Here is a 15,014-nt window from a genome sequence, read left to right as displayed (position 1 = left end):
GTGGAAACACTGTGAAGACAATTTGCAACCATTAGATGTACAGATCTTCCTTTTCAATGGGCAGTCTGGCTGTTTCACCCAGCTCTCACTCCTAATTCTCTGTGAATGGGATGACCGAGCAGATAATCTAACAGAGCTGCTCTAGATCCGGTTGTTCACATGTCGCTATTCAGCAGCCAGGAGAAAATGACCCTGAAAATGGCCTCGTATCATCCCAATTCCCCGGCTCCACTCTCACATGTGAGGCCGTGTCCCCCGGGTTCCCCGGTTGAACCAACTTTGGAGTCATACCCACATGTCTGCCACCTGACTGGCTTCCCGGACCATCAATTACTTGCGCTGACCACATCTTTCGATAATTCTCCTGCTCCCGCTCCCCCATACGTCTCCGAGTATCGTGCTTCCAGCCAATCCTCCACCCTTATCGGCGGGTATTTCGCCTCTTCCGTCTCCGCCTTGCAGCTCGGGATACACTCCACCAGATAGTCCAGATTCCCAGAGATAAAAAACGGCACGCTGTATCGTTCCTGCCCACTGGTGTTGATCACACGATGGAGGTTCGATAGAAATTGGTCGTTGGTCCATCGCATCATCATGTTGCCTAAATTCACCACCAATGCGCCCGGGACAGGTTCGGCATCGGCCCACTGGGATGACTCTCGGTCCCAGACCTGCAGTCCTCCCTTGTCATCCTGGAGTAGAATCGTGAGTCCTCCAAAGTCAGTATGAGCACCAATTCCTGCCATCGCCAGTAAGTAAAATGCAGGAATTGTAACTTGATGAGATCATACCGCGTTCTAGACCATCCGCCGGCTGGGGTGGGTACCGCAATAACCGCATGATATTGGCCGAGTCGTGACAGAAACCATCGAACCAGTCCTCGTTCAAGTCCAGTGTCTGTGCCAGTACTTTGAAGATATTGAGGGCTAGATCAGCCATGGCAATATGGTAGTTGTTCACGGTGTTCCGAAAGATGGCCAGGTTTTGCATCTCTTCAGGGTACTTGTTGAGCCCCAGGGAGAACCTTCCAATCAAGGGATGTCCCATTGGGAGATCTTGACAGAGGTAAAAGCCCTCCTTGAGGTCGCCGGTCCCATTACCAAAGCTCTGTTCACGAAGACGCTCGTATCCCAGGTTTACCGGCTCGACGGCTGCAACTGGTCAGCACGCCTGCTGTATCTAAGCATTGTAAGGAATTACCTCGACTGTATTTGTCCTTCACTTCGAGCGGTAGTCTAAATAACTCTTGAGCCTGTTGAAGAATAGCGGCCTGCAGATCGGACGGCACCCGATGATTGATGATCTGGAAGAATCCATGTCGCTCGCATGCCTGACGGACTTGCTGGACTAACTCTGCCTTTTTGCCGGCATCATCGCCATAGAATGCTGTGCTTGTTAGACCAAGCTAGGTGTTCGTCTGGATAAGGTTGGTGGAGACGTACGCCCAAAGTCAATAATAGGAGGTGCGGTAGCCATGGTGAGCACCTACGGTGAGCAGAACAGCTCGGCGGTTGAATGTTATTTCAGTTCAAGATGGAGTGTTGTGGTTGTGCAACTGCGGGGTATTCAGCAGATGATCCAGCCACCTGCGCCAGTGGTTCAGCCCATGTCGTGCATAGCATAGTTCACCAATCCCTGCCAAATGGGACGCTAGGAGCGGGGAATGACACTTGGACAGATCGATCAACAGTGCTTCACTGTAGGAAATAATTTCCGGAAAAGCCGCCAAGGCAGACTGACTATTGAAGCGAGAGGTATAATAACATTTAAAATATTGGTTCATGAGCAAGCTAATATATGTAGACTATAGTTTGGCGAGAACTCCGTTGGGCTCGAGGACAGACAAATGCCTTCGGTGAATCTCTGCAATCGACCGACATCTGCGCCCGTTAGCAAGTCATTTATACTATGGCATATCACCTACCCAGCTAGAGCCATTGTGATCTTCAGCTCCTGGCGTAGGATCCGAATAGCCAACTCCACGCCTTGTTGGCCGTCATACTAACAAGGTTAGAGTACTTCGCATCGGTTGGTGACTTCACTTACCGCAAGCCCCCAGATGGGAATTCTTCCCAAGAAACAAAAGTCGGCCCCCAGTGCCAAAGCTTTGAAGATATCGGAGCCTCGGCGGATGCCGCCATCAATGGCTATCGGGATGCGGCCCTTTGCGACCGGAGCGCAGTCCCGGAGGGCATCCAAGGTGGCCGGGGCACCGTCCAGTTGACGACCCCCGTGATTGGAGATGATCACCCCGTCGACCTTGTACTGAATAGCGAGTTCAACATCCTCGGGCGCGCTTACTGCTAGGGTCAGTACACTGCTGGATCAAGTCGATTGATACCTACCTCCTTTCAGCCATATCTGCATCTTGGTATGTTCTCTGAGCCAAGGGATTGCGGTCTCCCAATCAAGGCTGGGATCTGTGACCATCAGCAAGTTTCAAGAACTGAACGCAATACCCACCATAATCAGTCCGATTCGAATTATCACTCCCCGAGCTGAGAATATTAGGATACTGCATCTCTTCTGGCATCTGATACTCATTCCGGTACTCGTTCAACCGCTTGCCTAGGACAGGCACATCCACCGATAAAAAGAGAGCCTTGTAACCGGCCTTTTCTGCCCGCTCTAGAAGCTGCAATGTGAGAGACCGATCCCTCAGCACGCACATTTGAATCGCATATGGGTTTCCGCAACCCTGCAGGGCGACATCTTCCAGCGAGCAGGTGGAGTACGAGGATAGACCCATGCAAATACCAAACTTGGCGGCGGCGCGAGACGTGGCGAGCTCGCCATCGGGGTGGGCCAGTTTATGGGCGGCTGCTGGGCTGAACCCGAAAGGCAGAGGGACCTGCCCGTGTCAAAAACATATTGGAGCGAGATGAGAGGGCATACCTTTGTCCCAAGTATTGTTGTACTGGTGTCGAGCTTCCCCACGTTGATCAAAACCCGCGGTCGGATTCGGTACCGGTCATAGGCAGCTTCGTTGTCGCGCAATCTATGCCATCAGTGTGTGAAAAGATTGTCTGGACGGGATATTGCGTACGTGATGAGGTCCATAGCTCCTTCGTTGTAGTAGTCTATTGAGTACCACAGTTAGTTACTGTGATCCATGATTGATGCCAAACCTACCTCGGACCATCTTGGGGAGCTTCTTGCTCCCGAGAGCTTTCAGATCGGCAATACACGAGACATTTTTCTCAAAGGTCTCTCCTCGATGAGCCATGTTGGAGATATAATACAGTGGTGAAGGGTAAATATTCCCCAGCGGTGCTCGACTACAATATTACTCGGTCAGTCTTATATACGGTGCTCGCAAGGATCGCGGCCCCAAAGAGGAAGGCAAAACCAAAGAGGAAAGTAAAAGTATGTTATCTCGTCCAGATATGGCTCAACAGGGCAATATCATGGATACATTGCCCATCGAAGCATCGCTGCCATATGCTATGAGCGTCCGTGCATCGGGCAGCTTATCGATTATCCCCAGATTCTGGTCTCCTCGGAACCACCTACCATTTACAATACTCCCACCATCACCGCTTTTACTCCTCATCACGTCTTTTTCTTTTCATCTCCTCATTATTAGTGATTATAACTACATCCCTGTTACATTCCCAGCATCTTGCATCAAACTGGTCAATCAGTCACAATGGCAAAAATATTCTTGTAGGTATCTCGAGACAAGTTGTCTTGGTATCTGCTTACAAGTTAAAGAACTGGAGCTTCAGGATACATCGGCGGGGATGTGCTTTATGCACTGAAAACGGCCTTCCCAGACTGCAACTATACGGCCTTGCTGAGGGACGAGCAGAAGGCGCAGGCAATTTCCAAAGACTATCCTGATCTGCACATCATCCTGGGAGACTTGGACTCGTCCTTGATTCTCGAGGAACAGGCCCGTGAAGCAGATATTGTCGTTCGTGAGTAACAACTCTTGTCATTTAGTTCACTGGTAACGGCGAGTGCGTCAGATACCGCCAGCTCAAACCACATCAAAAGTGCCGAAGCCATCGTCCGTGGGTTGACTGCGCCGGGAAGATCAAAGCCAGGTAATTCCATCAACATATATTCCTTATGTGGCTAAGAACAAGCAGGGCACTGGATCCAGATCTCCGGTGCGAGTGTTCTCTCCATCCCGGATATCGAGAAGAACGCCTTCGGTGAAGCCTCGGCAAATGTCTACAACGATCTTGAGGGAGCAGATGAGCTCCGATCCCTCATTGAACGGTACTCGGCAAAGCGGATAGTGGACAACTTTATCCTCAGTCTGTCTGCGAACCGACTCAAAACTGCACTTGTCTTCCCTCCAATCATCTACGGTCGCGGCAGAGGGTCTATCAACCAGCGCAGCATCCAGATTCCCGAGCTCGCGAGAGTGATAATGCAACGCCGGGAAGGAGTTCAAGTAGGAAAAGGCGAAAGCACGTGGAGTAATGTTCATGTGTCGGATGTCAGCAGTATCTTTGTGAAGCTGGTCGAGAAGGCTTTGCAGGGTGAGGATAGAGACTTGTGGAACGAGCATGGGTTGTATTTTCCCGGAAATGGGAATCTGGTAAGTTCATACTTTGATTCATTCAGAGTGTTGCTAATCGGCCAGTCATTCGGAGCCATCTCCGCCCGAGTTGCCCAAGAAGTGAAGAATCTTGGCCTTTCTGATTCCACATCAGTAATCGAAATCAGTCATGAGGAGGCGGATTCACTGACTCCCCATGGAGGAGTGCTCTGGGGAACGAATGCTCAGCAGGTGGCGCAGCGAGCCCGCCAGTACCTCGGATGGGTTCCTGCGGGAAGGACACTGGAAGAGGAGATCCCAGCCACGGTTCTTGCCGAAGCCCAAAGACTGGGGCTGAAATAGATAGCCTCAATAATCAATGCATCCAAGATCATATTACGCGTGATATTGCTTAATGCCTGAGTTTCGATGACTGTTATCTGCTTATCGGGTGCGAACTAAGCCCGAGATAGCAGGTCCTTCCGACGCCCTCTCATCCAAATCGGGGAGGAGGTTCCGCGGGATTCCCTGCCTGAGGATGATCCACCATCTATCATCATCTTCCCCTCGGCTCTACCAGTGTCATCTACTGCCACCTGATTATTGACTGGCTATCGACATGACCGCCTCCAAGCAATCAGCCCACCGCACCCGTCGGTCCCATGGTTTGGGAGCCTGCAAAACATGTCGCCGACGCCATGCCAAATGCGATCAACGACGGCCGACCTGTCAAATGTGTCGGGCCACCGGGGTGACATGCGAGGGATTCACCGATGAGATCCGCTGGATGCCCAGGAGGCACCAACCCGGGACCATAGATGGGATTGATGATAAGCAAGGCGCTCGACGCCATCTCTACACAGGTGATGGCGCTGTTGACTCGGCTATGTGCTGTTCTGACCACTTCTAGAGAAGTTGAGAGTTTCCATGAGCGATGCCTTGAGTGCGGATCTGGTGTCTGGCTCCATCGATGCATCTCTGGCAGAGATCGATACCCGATCGCGGGAGTCGGACAAGTCATCCCAGGGGGATATCGTGGTCGGACCATTTGCCGTGCTGAATCTGACGACTTCGAATCTTGCGTTGCCCCAGACTAATACCGAGAGTTTGAATGTGGAGGCCGCTTTGGATCCGCTGGACGACGGCAGTCCCGTCGTTAGTCCGTCCCTGTCGCAGGAGTCGATTGCATACATGAATGATCTGTTACAGTGGTCCGATATTCTGAGCTTGGATCCCCAGATGCACACTGCCGCCCTTTCCGCTCCATTTGATCTGGGCGATTGGTTGCCGCTGGAATCAGCGACACAGATACCTCTGGAGCAGAACGTCACTGAAGACCCTAGCGCGACTGGTCAGACACAGGTCTACATGTCTGTTGTGCAAGAGAGTATTCGGATGACCCAACCCTTGATTGACCCCAACCCGCCTGATGTACTGGCAGATGCCCATTTCCTACTGCGGCATTTTCAGGACCACGTTATTTCTCGGATGATGGCCATCCCTCTGGACCAAAAGTCGACCTGGAAGGTACTGAATGTCCCTTCTGCTGTTGTCACATACAGCGATATGACGTTTCTAGGGTCTCAAAACATTAGTCATGCTCGACTCGCAAACCTGTATTGTCTCTTGGCTTGTGCAGCCCTCCACCTCGCTGTGGACCCATCTATGGGGACGCCGGATTCCAAGGAACGCTGGAGACCGGTTGCCGATTACGCTTACCATGTAGCAAAAGATCATATGCAGATGTCCTTGAAGAATGAGACGCAGGAGCCGAAAAAGGCCAAGTACAAAGACCAGCTAATGGCTATCTGCGCCTTGACAGAATTTGCCGTAGGTCCTGCCGCATTATTGGAGACGCTTACTGAACGAGGCAGATTTTAAGTGGTCAGCAGCAAGACGCAAGGTGTTACCTGATCGATGCAGAAAGGCTACTGCGTCTCCGGGGTCTGGCCAAGGCTCGCATTTCCCAAAAGGCACGCCTACTGCATCATTTGTATACCTGGCAACGGATTGTGGGAGAAAGCACCTACGCTCTACACGATTATGCCCCCTCGGATTCCTTCATGGAGGCGCTCAAGCATCGCTTTCGATATCAAAAGGTTGAGACCACTCCATCAGCAGACCGCAACACCCGTCTGGACGATTTTCTGCGCTTGGATCGGCGGCCGGCCGATAGCGACTTGAACATTGACGAACCCAAAGATACTGAGATCGGTCTGTATGACATTCATTTACAAGACTCGCGAAAGTATCCTGCTACGCTCTACTCCCAGATTTACGGAGTGTCCGAGACATGGCTCAGCCTGGTGTCGCAGACGACGAGACTGGCCAATGTCATGGAGACGTTTCGGGTGGCGCGCGAAAGCCGGGTGAAGCCCGTCAGCTTGGAGGCTTGGGAAGCCTTGCATCGGCGTAGTGATCGCCTTGAGAGTATGGTTTGCTCGCTCAAGGAGAGGGCAGACTCGATGGGTAAACTGTCCAAGTCACATGAAAGCTTGCTCCAGGCATTGAACTCGGCCCTAGTGATCTTCTTTTACCGACGCATCCGTCAGGTTCATCCGGCTATCTTGGAAGGCCAGGTAGACAAGGTAATCTCGGCATTGAGTGAGTTTGACCTGGCGTTGGCGGATGCGAACCTCACGGGGCCCGGTACTGTGTGGCCTCTGTTCATTGCTGGATGTGAAGCAACGACACCGGACAGACGTAAATCTATACTGTTTCTGCTGGACAAGGGGGAGGCACGGTGTGGGTTCTCGTCCTACCACACTATCCGGGATGTCATGAAGCAAGTCTGGGAGAAGCAAGATGCGCACATGGCAAGGAGGGAGGCTTTTCCTACTTGGCTCGATATTGTAAAACAGAAACAAGTCTGGCCAATTCTAGCGTGACTGTTTAACGAAGCTACGAGATACGATACCACATTTATATGAGTCGTTTATTCAATCTATATCAATCATGAGCTCTTCACCACGGTGACGCCGGCATTCTCAACCAGACCAGCTAACTCAACCTGGAGCTCCTCCTTCAACAAAGAAAATGGTTTCCGAAGCCCTCCGGTGGACTGTCCTCTCAGCTCAACTCCTGTCTTGACAGCCGCGGCATAGTTGTGCGACTCGAGGAACTTGCAAATCGGCCACGCCTTGGCCCACAGTTCACGACCCTTCTTGAGATCTCCATCCACGGAGACAGCATTCCACAACTCCACCGCCAGCTCCGGGATGATGTTGGCAGCGCCCCAGATCGCACCGGGGGAGCCAGCCGCGAGTCCGTAAAAGGTGAGGGTATCCCATCCGTTGAAGGCAGTGATTTGATCCGACAATCCAAAGACTAATTCGGTGTAGGCCGGGGCATTGCCAGAGGTGTCTTTGAGATACTGAACGCCGACCTTGCCGAGGCCCGCAATCTGCTTCGGCGAGAGAGTCAACCCGCTGGCTGCGGGAATATTGTAATAGACAATCGGCAGCTGACTGGCTTCACGAATCTCGGCCATCAGCTCTGTCAATTCCTCCACGTTGAGAGGATCGTAGAAGGGCGGCACGACCATGACGGCTGCAGCACCGGCTTGGGCTGCATGGCGCGCCAGATCGACCGCTTCCTCGGTCGAGGTACTTCCTGTGCCTGCGACGACAGGGACTCGGCCTGCAGCATATTCGACGCAGAGTTCGGTGAGCTGCTTGCGTTCTTGGCGAGTCAAGGTGGTGAATTCGCCGGTGCTGCCGCCAGGAACGAGGCCGTGCACACCGGCGGCGATCAGATGGTCGATGTGGGCTTTTAGCCTTGCTGCATCGATTTGGGTCTTGTCATCTGTGAATGGAGTGATGAGGGCGACCATGATGCCGTGAAGAAGGGGTTGTGTGGCTGTCATTTTGTGGGATGCTAAATGAACAACATATGGTTGAAGCAGTGTTGGTCCATGGTGCTGTGGATTACATATATGTCGATGCGACGGGATTGCCTGCCTCATTACTGTATGAGTCTATACAAATGTGTTGTTGCGATGAGTTGCACGAGCCCTAATTCCTCGGAACGATCCGGAACCTCCTTCCCTTTTGGTGGGGGCAGGCAATTCCGGCGCCTAGCGCTGCACCGGCGCCAGACTATTCCCATTTGCATCAGATCGTCGGAAGTGAGGGGTAATCCATTATCTGTCAGTTATCGCTTATCGGTCTGGTATCCCTCGTGACAAATTCGATTGCCAACCAGCCCGAACCACCCCCGAATAGGAAGTTCTAGCCAAGGAGCATATATCAATACTTCACTCACGTCGCTCTTGCTACGCGGTTTATCATCAAGGACTGCGAGATCATGGCCGACTCCCTCTACATCGACATTACCACGCCTAATGGCCGTCGGTACCAGCAACCGACCGGTCTTTTCATTAACAACGAGTTCCGGCCTTCATCTGGTGGCCAGACTATCGTGTCGTTGGATCCAGCGTGGGTGCCACATACCTTTTAATGATTGTTCTAACTGGTGTAGAACCGACAAGTCGATTGCGACCGTTCATGCTGCAACCGCAGAGGATGTCGATGCTGCCGTGCAAGCCGCAAAGGCTGCTCTGGGGCATCCGTCGTGGAAGCTTCTTCCTGCCACCGAGCGTGGACAGTTGATGGGCAGATTGGCTGATCTGTTGGAGGAGAACAGAGAGCTGTTCGCTTCCATCGACGCGTGGGATAACGGTGCGTGTCTACCTTCAGTGTCGGGCGTGGCTAATGTATGTAGGCAAACCCTACCACGTGGCATACGACGAAGACCTCACCGAGGCTATCTCTACAATTCGCTACTACAGCGGTTGGGCCGACAAGACCTTTGGACAGACCATCAGCACAACTCCGCAAAAATTCGCCTACACCATCCGCCAACCCATTGGTGTCGTCGGGCAGATCATCCCGTGGAACTATCCCCTTTCCATGGCTACATGGAAACTCGGCCCTGCACTGGCCTGTGGAAACACCGTCGTCATTAAAGCTGCTGAGCAGACGCCGCTCAGTATTTTGGTCCTCGCGACGCTGATCAAGCAGGCTGGCTTTCCTGCCGGAGTGGTCAACGTCATCAACGGCTACGGAAAGGAAGCCGGGGCGGCGCTGGTGCAGCACCCACTGGTTGACAAGGTCGCCTTTACAGGATCCACTGCTACCGCACGAGAGATCATGAAGATGGCCGCCGGGACACTAAAGAACATCACACTCGAAACGGGAGGAAAGTCCCCGCTGATCGTGTTCCCTGATGCAGATCTCGAGCAGGCCGTCAAGTGGTCGCATTTCGGCATCATGTCGAACCAGGGCCAGATCTGCACGGCTACTTCGAGAATCTTCGTGCATCGCAGTATCTTGCCATCATTCTTGGAGAGTTTCAAAAAGGCGGTTGAGACGACGTCTAAGATTGGAGACCAATGGGACGAGAGCACCTACCAAGGACCGCAAGTGACCCGGGCACAGTACGAGCGGGTTCTGTCGTACATTGAGACGGCCAAGAAGGAGGGCGCGACGGTGCTGACCGGCGGAAAGGCATATACCCCTGCGGATGAGAAGAACGCCAAGGGATACTTTATCGAACCGACGGTGTTTACAGATGTGACAGATGATATGCGCATCTGTCAAGAGGAGGTGTTTGGGCCCGTGGTGGTCATTCTACCGTTTGATTCAGAGGAGGAATCCATTCGTCGGGCCAATGACTCTACCTATGGTCTGGGTGCTGCTGTCTTTACGACGGATCTGGAACGGGCACACCGGGTGGCTGCGGAAATCGAGGCCGGTATGGTCTGGATCAATAGTAGTCAGGACTGTGATCCTCGAGTACCGTTTGGAGGAGTTAAGCAGAGTGGCATTGGACGGGAATTGGGGGCAGCTGGTTTGGAGGCGTATTCGCAGTTGAAGGCGGTTCATGTGAATATGGGGAGTAGACTATAGCTATGCTGAGATGACTTTATTCTAAATGATGTATTCAGTTTAGAGTAAACTACTACTACCTGGACAAAAGAGATCTCCGTTAGCTACTGACGTAGGTAGAAGATGCCCAACCATAAACAGCCCCAGGCATCCCGAGCTGATGATGTATCTAATCCAAAGTTATGACAGTAGACACATAATCGTTCAAATCAATTGTCACAACTGCGATGTTATCTACTGATATCTATCGATCTCACCCGCGGAATCAACTACCTAATCGGTCATTGCCACAAACATACCACTGTATACTGCGCCATATTGGACACCATCACCGAGCTATCTTTGTATCTCCCCGGACCCCGCAATCCACTATATCTAGCTGTAGCATCTGGCAGCATGCATATATGCTGTCCTCTTCACCTGTACTGCGAAACAATCAAACCAATCCACCATGACAGACACCGAAAAAGCCTCTATACATCAAGATGTCCCCGACAAAGCCGAGGGCGAGATTCTCCCTGCCCAAGCCCAAACTAACGAGCTACACCGTACCTTTAAGGCTCGCCACATCCAGATGATCTGTCTTGGTATACCCTTCCATTCCCATATCCCATACCTCTCATCTAACATCCACAGGAGCCAACCTCTCCAGCGGCCTCTTCGTCAGCACCGGAAAGGTACCCCCTCCCCTCCCCTCCAACCTAACCCTAACCAACCACTAACAAAACAGTCCCTCAAATACGGCTCCGCATCCGGCATGTTAATCGCCTACACCATCGTCAGCATCGCCGTCTACCTCCTCATGAGCCTCCTCACCGAAATCACCTGCATCTGGCCCACATCTAGCAGTTTCATCGACCACGCCGCCCGCTTTGTCGACCCAGCCTTGGGTTTCGCCATCGGTACTCCCCTCCCCTTTCCCCCACATAAACCCCCCTAACCTCACCCCACCGCAGGAATAAGCGAATACCTCGCCTACACGACCATAATCGCCTCCGAAGCCTCCATAACCCGCATCCTCCTAACCTGGTGGACAACCTCCCTCCCCACCCCCGCCTGCATGACCATCTTCCTCTTCATCATCTTCACCATCCACGCCCTTCCGAACCGGTTCTTCGCTGAATTCGAATTCCTCACCGCCTGCGCAAAGGTCTCCATGATGCTGATCCTTATCTTTGCTTGTGTTGCTATGCTCTCCGGCGCCGGTGATACCCCGGATACTCCGTATGGGTGGAATTATACTTCCGCCCCTACCTTCCCCAACGGCTTCAAGGGAGTGTGTGAATGTATCCCGCTGGCGGTATGGGCCATGGGCGCCCAGGAAATAATGGGTATAAGTGCAGGTGAAGCGAAGATGCCTCGATGGGATATGCCCAGGGCTTGTAGGGGGTTGATTGTACGGTTGGTTGTGTTTTATGAACTATCTATCGTGTTCATCACGCTCCTCGTCCCATATACATCCCCAGAATTACTAGGCACGAGCGGTAGCGTGGCCGCAAGTCCATTCGTGATTGCTCTCCAAAACGCCAAGATCCCAGTCCTTCCATCCCTGCTTAACGCGGTGATTCTACTAGGGGTTTGTTCTAATGCCGCAGAGGCGATGTACGTCGCTTCGAGGATTTTAACGGCTTTGTCATCAATGGGAATGGTTTGGCCGATATTCGGGAGGATTGATACCCGCGGCCGACCATACATTTCTCTTCTTGTTACAGGGATCTGTTCCACGTTGTTCACGTATATCAACTGCAGTGGAACTGGCGCGCAGATCTTCACCTGGTTTAGTTCGATTTCCTCGACGGTGTTTTTCCTCGCGTGGTTGACCATCTCCATCACGAATATCCAAATGCGAAGGGCGGTGCGAGCACAAGGGGACACCGTCTTCGAGGAACGGTTTGCGTGGAGGTTAAGAGGATGGCCTGTTCATGCTATTTGCTTGTTGGGATTGTGTGGGGCTTGTTTGGGGATGATGGCGTATGTGAGTGTGAGGCCGATTGGAAAGGAGACCAGTGCGGAGGGCTTTTTTGAGGTTTTTCTGGGAGTTCCGGTTTTTGTGGTCTTGGGGGTGGGGTATAAGTTGTGGAAGGGGACGGGGTGGTGGATGTGAGAAGGGCGGATTTGGGGATGGGGAGGAGGGGGTTGAGTGTGTGGGAGGTGGGGGTTTTGGAGGAGTATGAGGGGTTGAGTTTGTGGAGGAGGGGGTGTCGTATTTGAGGTTCTAGGTGAGTTTCTTGGGGGGGTGGGTATAGATATGCGTATGGATGTGGTGGTGGATAAAGATATATGGATGCAGGTACTGTATACCTTTGATGCTTAGCCTTAGGTTTGTGGAGGAGGTATGCTATGCAGAGTTATCTTACTTCTCTTCTTGATATACTATTCTAATTCTATCGATTGTCTGGATTAAACATGTCATAGGTATCCTCTTAGCCGCATCGCATGTCACAATAACAATATAGACCAATATATGTGTTTCATGGCCTTTTGTATCTAAGCGTTGTGCATTGGTAGATAGCACTAGCGCTACGGGTAAGAGAATGAATGGAGAAAAAAGAAAAAATAATGCATCATCCGTGAATCGAACACGGGCCTCATCGATGGCAACGATGAATTCTACCACTAGACCAATGATGCTGTTGATATATTTCTGTCTTGGGTTTTAGGTATATGAGGCTGGCTTCAGGGTAGATGTATGCTGGATGGGCTTGGGGATCAGATTGATTCAAGTCGTTATATATGTATATAGTTGGATACAGTTGCTATTGCCCTAGAGTAGTATGAAGTTGATTCAGCCTTGGCAGTTGCATTAGATTTTCTGATCTAGATATAACCCCGATAACTTTTCCACACAAGGGAAATATATATAGTGCGACTCATGGATAGCAGGACATACTATACTAGTAGTAGTACCCTGTTGACATATAGTAAAAACTGCGCAGCACTCATCCGTGCATCTATAGTTGACAGCCAAAGTCATCTGACTATTTATACTAAATTTTATATCTGTCAAATCCATTAAACAAAACCAATCCTAACTACCAAAGAAATACCACATATCATACACCCAAATATCATCACGACGCCATCCTCTCCACCCTAAGCTGCAACTCCTTCACCAACTCAATACCCTCACTAGTCGCCTCATCCAAACTCTCCTCCGGCAACCCCAACAACTCATTCTGCGCCTTGGCCGAATGCTCACTCGCCCCATCGGGATAAAACGCCCTCGCATACAACAACTTACTGAACCCCGCCATATTCCCCTTCTTAACCATCGCCATACCCTCCTCATACCTCTTCTTCGTATCCTCATGAGTAATCGTCCAATCCTCATCCCTCGTCCCCGTAACCCGCTTCACACTCTCAAACATATCCCTCTGACTGACCACAAAACTCTTAACATACACCCCCTGATTCAAGAACCTCGACAGAGTAAGACTCGTATCGTTCTCATCCTCAGGCACCTCCTTCAAACTCAACACCTTCGCCACAGCCCTACCCACCTGCGCCAACGTCGACGTCGTATTCTTCGTATTCCCATCATCATAGAACGTCAACGTCCTCTTCTCGAAATCAAACCCGAACCGAGAATCTCCCCCCGCAAGACTATAATCATACCAGAACCCACAACACACACTCACCCATTGCATACCGAGGCTGTTGATTTCCTCGCGACTGGCCTGTGCAATCGGACCAAGGATGGTATCCACTCCCAGCGATACGTTCTCGATGTCCCCCGCGTAGCTGTTCGGCATGATGTACGGGATTCCGGCCTTGGCGGCTGCTTGGACCAGTTTGCTGTGTGTGTCGCGCGGGGCGGTCGGCGCCATGGTGATGATGAGGAATTGATGGTCCTTTAGGGCTGAGATGATCGTCGATTCATCGTTGTAGTCGACTGGGGCGATGTGCACGCCTGATGGGAGTTTGTTTCCGCTGTCTTTTCGGGAGAGTGCGGTTACGGTGTGTTTTCCTGTTTGGAGGAGCGCGCGCGTGATGTGCGAGCCGATGGTGCCGCCGGCCTGGATGGGTTAGATTTTTTTTTTGGGTTGGGGGTGGTGTTGGGGGAGGGGAAGGGAGGGGTAGGGAGGGGCTTACGCCGACAATGGCCACTTTCTCAATGGTGTTTTTGTACCCGACGGGCTGGTCTTTGGCGTATTTGGGCATTGTGGATGTGGGAGTGTGGATTGATGCGTTGATGGTTGTTGGTGTGCAAGCTGTGCGAGTAGATGTAGTAGTCAGTGTCTGGGTATGTTATGTGGAAGAGGGGATCTATTTATCATTTCATACCTGATCGTGCTCGAAAGCCTAAGCCTCGGACTAAAGATCTCCACATTGTAGAGTATGTCCGACTGGGTAGGGGAAATTTGTAATGTGATTGGTCCGGAGATACTAGTACCCGAAACAAAAGAGAGTTGAAGGGGCGAGGTCGGTCAAGTTAAAGGCTCGGGAGGCCGATAACCCCGCGCTTGTCCGCCGCAGTAGCCGCACGTAGGTATGATAGGTGGACCGGCGGTTAGGGGTAACTCCGCAATATCCGCACGTAAAGCCGCACGGGGCTTATGCGGGACGGAATGACGGCGATGAGGCGCCGATTGTGGTTCAAGTTTGATTGATAAGAGGGATTTCGCCAAGGTTGG

The 15,014-nt window shown here is 51.8% G+C and overlaps 8 protein-coding genes and 1 non-coding gene across 9 annotated transcripts; 4 read left to right on the top strand and 5 right to left on the bottom strand.

Moving 5' to 3' along the window:
- Nucleotides 1-326: 326 nt before the first annotated feature.
- On the bottom strand, nt 327-1,522 carry BO94DRAFT_561740 (isopenicillin N synthase family dioxygenase; the record flags this gene model as incomplete). The annotated part of the gene is made up of 4 exons (XM_025614239.1): nt 1,443-1,522; nt 1,201-1,386; nt 792-1,151; nt 327-739 (listed from the first exon to the last, which is right to left on the bottom strand). Exons 1-4 carry the CDS (start codon nt 1,474-1,476, stop codon nt 327-329), a joined length of 993 nt encoding a protein of 330 aa, XP_025472937.1. The 5' UTR covers nt 1,477-1,522.
- A 282-nt stretch (nt 1,523-1,804) lies between these two features.
- On the bottom strand, nt 1,805-3,226 carry BO94DRAFT_453472 (alpha-hydroxy acid oxidase; the record flags this gene model as incomplete). Its single annotated transcript, XM_025607567.1, has 8 exons — nt 1,805-1,880; nt 1,925-2,001; nt 2,047-2,300; nt 2,346-2,413; nt 2,460-2,851; nt 2,896-2,998; nt 3,047-3,080; nt 3,133-3,226. The coding sequence occupies 8 exons, from the start codon at nt 3,224-3,226 to the stop codon at nt 1,805-1,807; spliced, it is 1,098 nt and encodes a 365-aa protein (XP_025472936.1).
- Nucleotides 3,227-3,433: 207 nt separating this feature from the next.
- On the top strand, nt 3,434-4,855 carry BO94DRAFT_570539 (uncharacterized protein; the record flags this gene model as incomplete). Its single annotated transcript, XM_025614819.1, has 4 exons — nt 3,434-3,666; nt 3,715-3,920; nt 3,972-4,049; nt 4,095-4,855. Exons 1-4 carry the CDS (start codon nt 3,650-3,652, stop codon nt 4,853-4,855), a joined length of 1,062 nt encoding a protein of 353 aa, XP_025472935.1. The 5' UTR covers nt 3,434-3,649.
- A 256-nt stretch (nt 4,856-5,111) lies between these two features.
- Nucleotides 5,112-7,380, top strand: BO94DRAFT_453495 (Zn(II)2Cys6 transcription factor; the record flags this gene model as incomplete). Its single annotated transcript, XM_025607569.1, has 3 exons — nt 5,112-5,355; nt 5,403-6,322; nt 6,367-7,380. The coding sequence occupies 3 exons, from the start codon at nt 5,112-5,114 to the stop codon at nt 7,378-7,380; spliced, it is 2,178 nt and encodes a 725-aa protein (XP_025472934.1).
- Nucleotides 7,381-7,445: 65 nt separating this feature from the next.
- On the bottom strand, nt 7,446-8,357 carry BO94DRAFT_453997 (dihydrodipicolinate synthase family protein; the record flags this gene model as incomplete). The annotated part of the gene is made up of 1 exon (XM_025607589.1): nt 7,446-8,357. One exon carries the CDS (start codon nt 8,355-8,357, stop codon nt 7,446-7,448), a length of 912 nt encoding a protein of 303 aa, XP_025472933.1.
- Nucleotides 8,358-8,627: 270 nt separating this feature from the next.
- On the top strand, nt 8,628-10,463 carry BO94DRAFT_529571 (aldehyde dehydrogenase ALDH). Its single transcript, XM_025610473.1, has 3 exons — nt 8,628-8,928; nt 8,972-9,171; nt 9,215-10,463. The coding sequence occupies exons 1-3, from the start codon at nt 8,798-8,800 to the stop codon at nt 10,399-10,401; spliced, it is 1,518 nt and encodes a 505-aa protein (XP_025472932.1). The 5' UTR covers nt 8,628-8,797; the 3' UTR covers nt 10,402-10,463.
- A 368-nt stretch (nt 10,464-10,831) lies between these two features.
- On the top strand, nt 10,832-12,484 carry BO94DRAFT_591726 (AAT family amino acid transporter; the record flags this gene model as incomplete). Its single annotated transcript, XM_025616127.1, has 4 exons — nt 10,832-10,967; nt 11,017-11,057; nt 11,111-11,282; nt 11,337-12,484. 4 exons carry the CDS (start codon nt 10,832-10,834, stop codon nt 12,482-12,484), a joined length of 1,497 nt encoding a protein of 498 aa, XP_025472931.1.
- Nucleotides 12,485-12,940: 456 nt separating this feature from the next.
- Nucleotides 12,941-13,011, bottom strand: BO94DRAFT_t1. The gene has a single exon. It is a non-coding gene; the product is annotated as a tRNA-Gly (tRNA).
- Nucleotides 13,012-13,451: 440 nt separating this feature from the next.
- On the bottom strand, nt 13,452-14,898 carry BO94DRAFT_505239 (aromatic alcohol reductase; the record flags this gene model as incomplete). The annotated part of the gene is made up of 2 exons (XM_025609533.1): nt 14,473-14,898; nt 13,452-14,396 (listed from the first exon to the last, which is right to left on the bottom strand). The coding sequence occupies exons 1-2, from the start codon at nt 14,539-14,541 to the stop codon at nt 13,452-13,454; spliced, it is 1,014 nt and encodes a 337-aa protein (XP_025472930.1). The 5' UTR covers nt 14,542-14,898.
- Nucleotides 14,899-15,014: the final 116 nt, after the last annotated feature.

The sequence above is a fragment of the Aspergillus sclerotioniger genome, assembly GCF_003184525.1.
Source record: "Aspergillus sclerotioniger CBS 115572 chromosome Unknown BO94scaffold_1, whole genome shotgun sequence".
Taxonomy (NCBI): domain Eukaryota; kingdom Fungi; phylum Ascomycota; class Eurotiomycetes; order Eurotiales; family Aspergillaceae; genus Aspergillus; species Aspergillus sclerotioniger.
The sequence above is the reverse complement of the archived record's forward strand: the minus strand, read 5'-3'. Positions and strand labels throughout refer to the sequence as shown.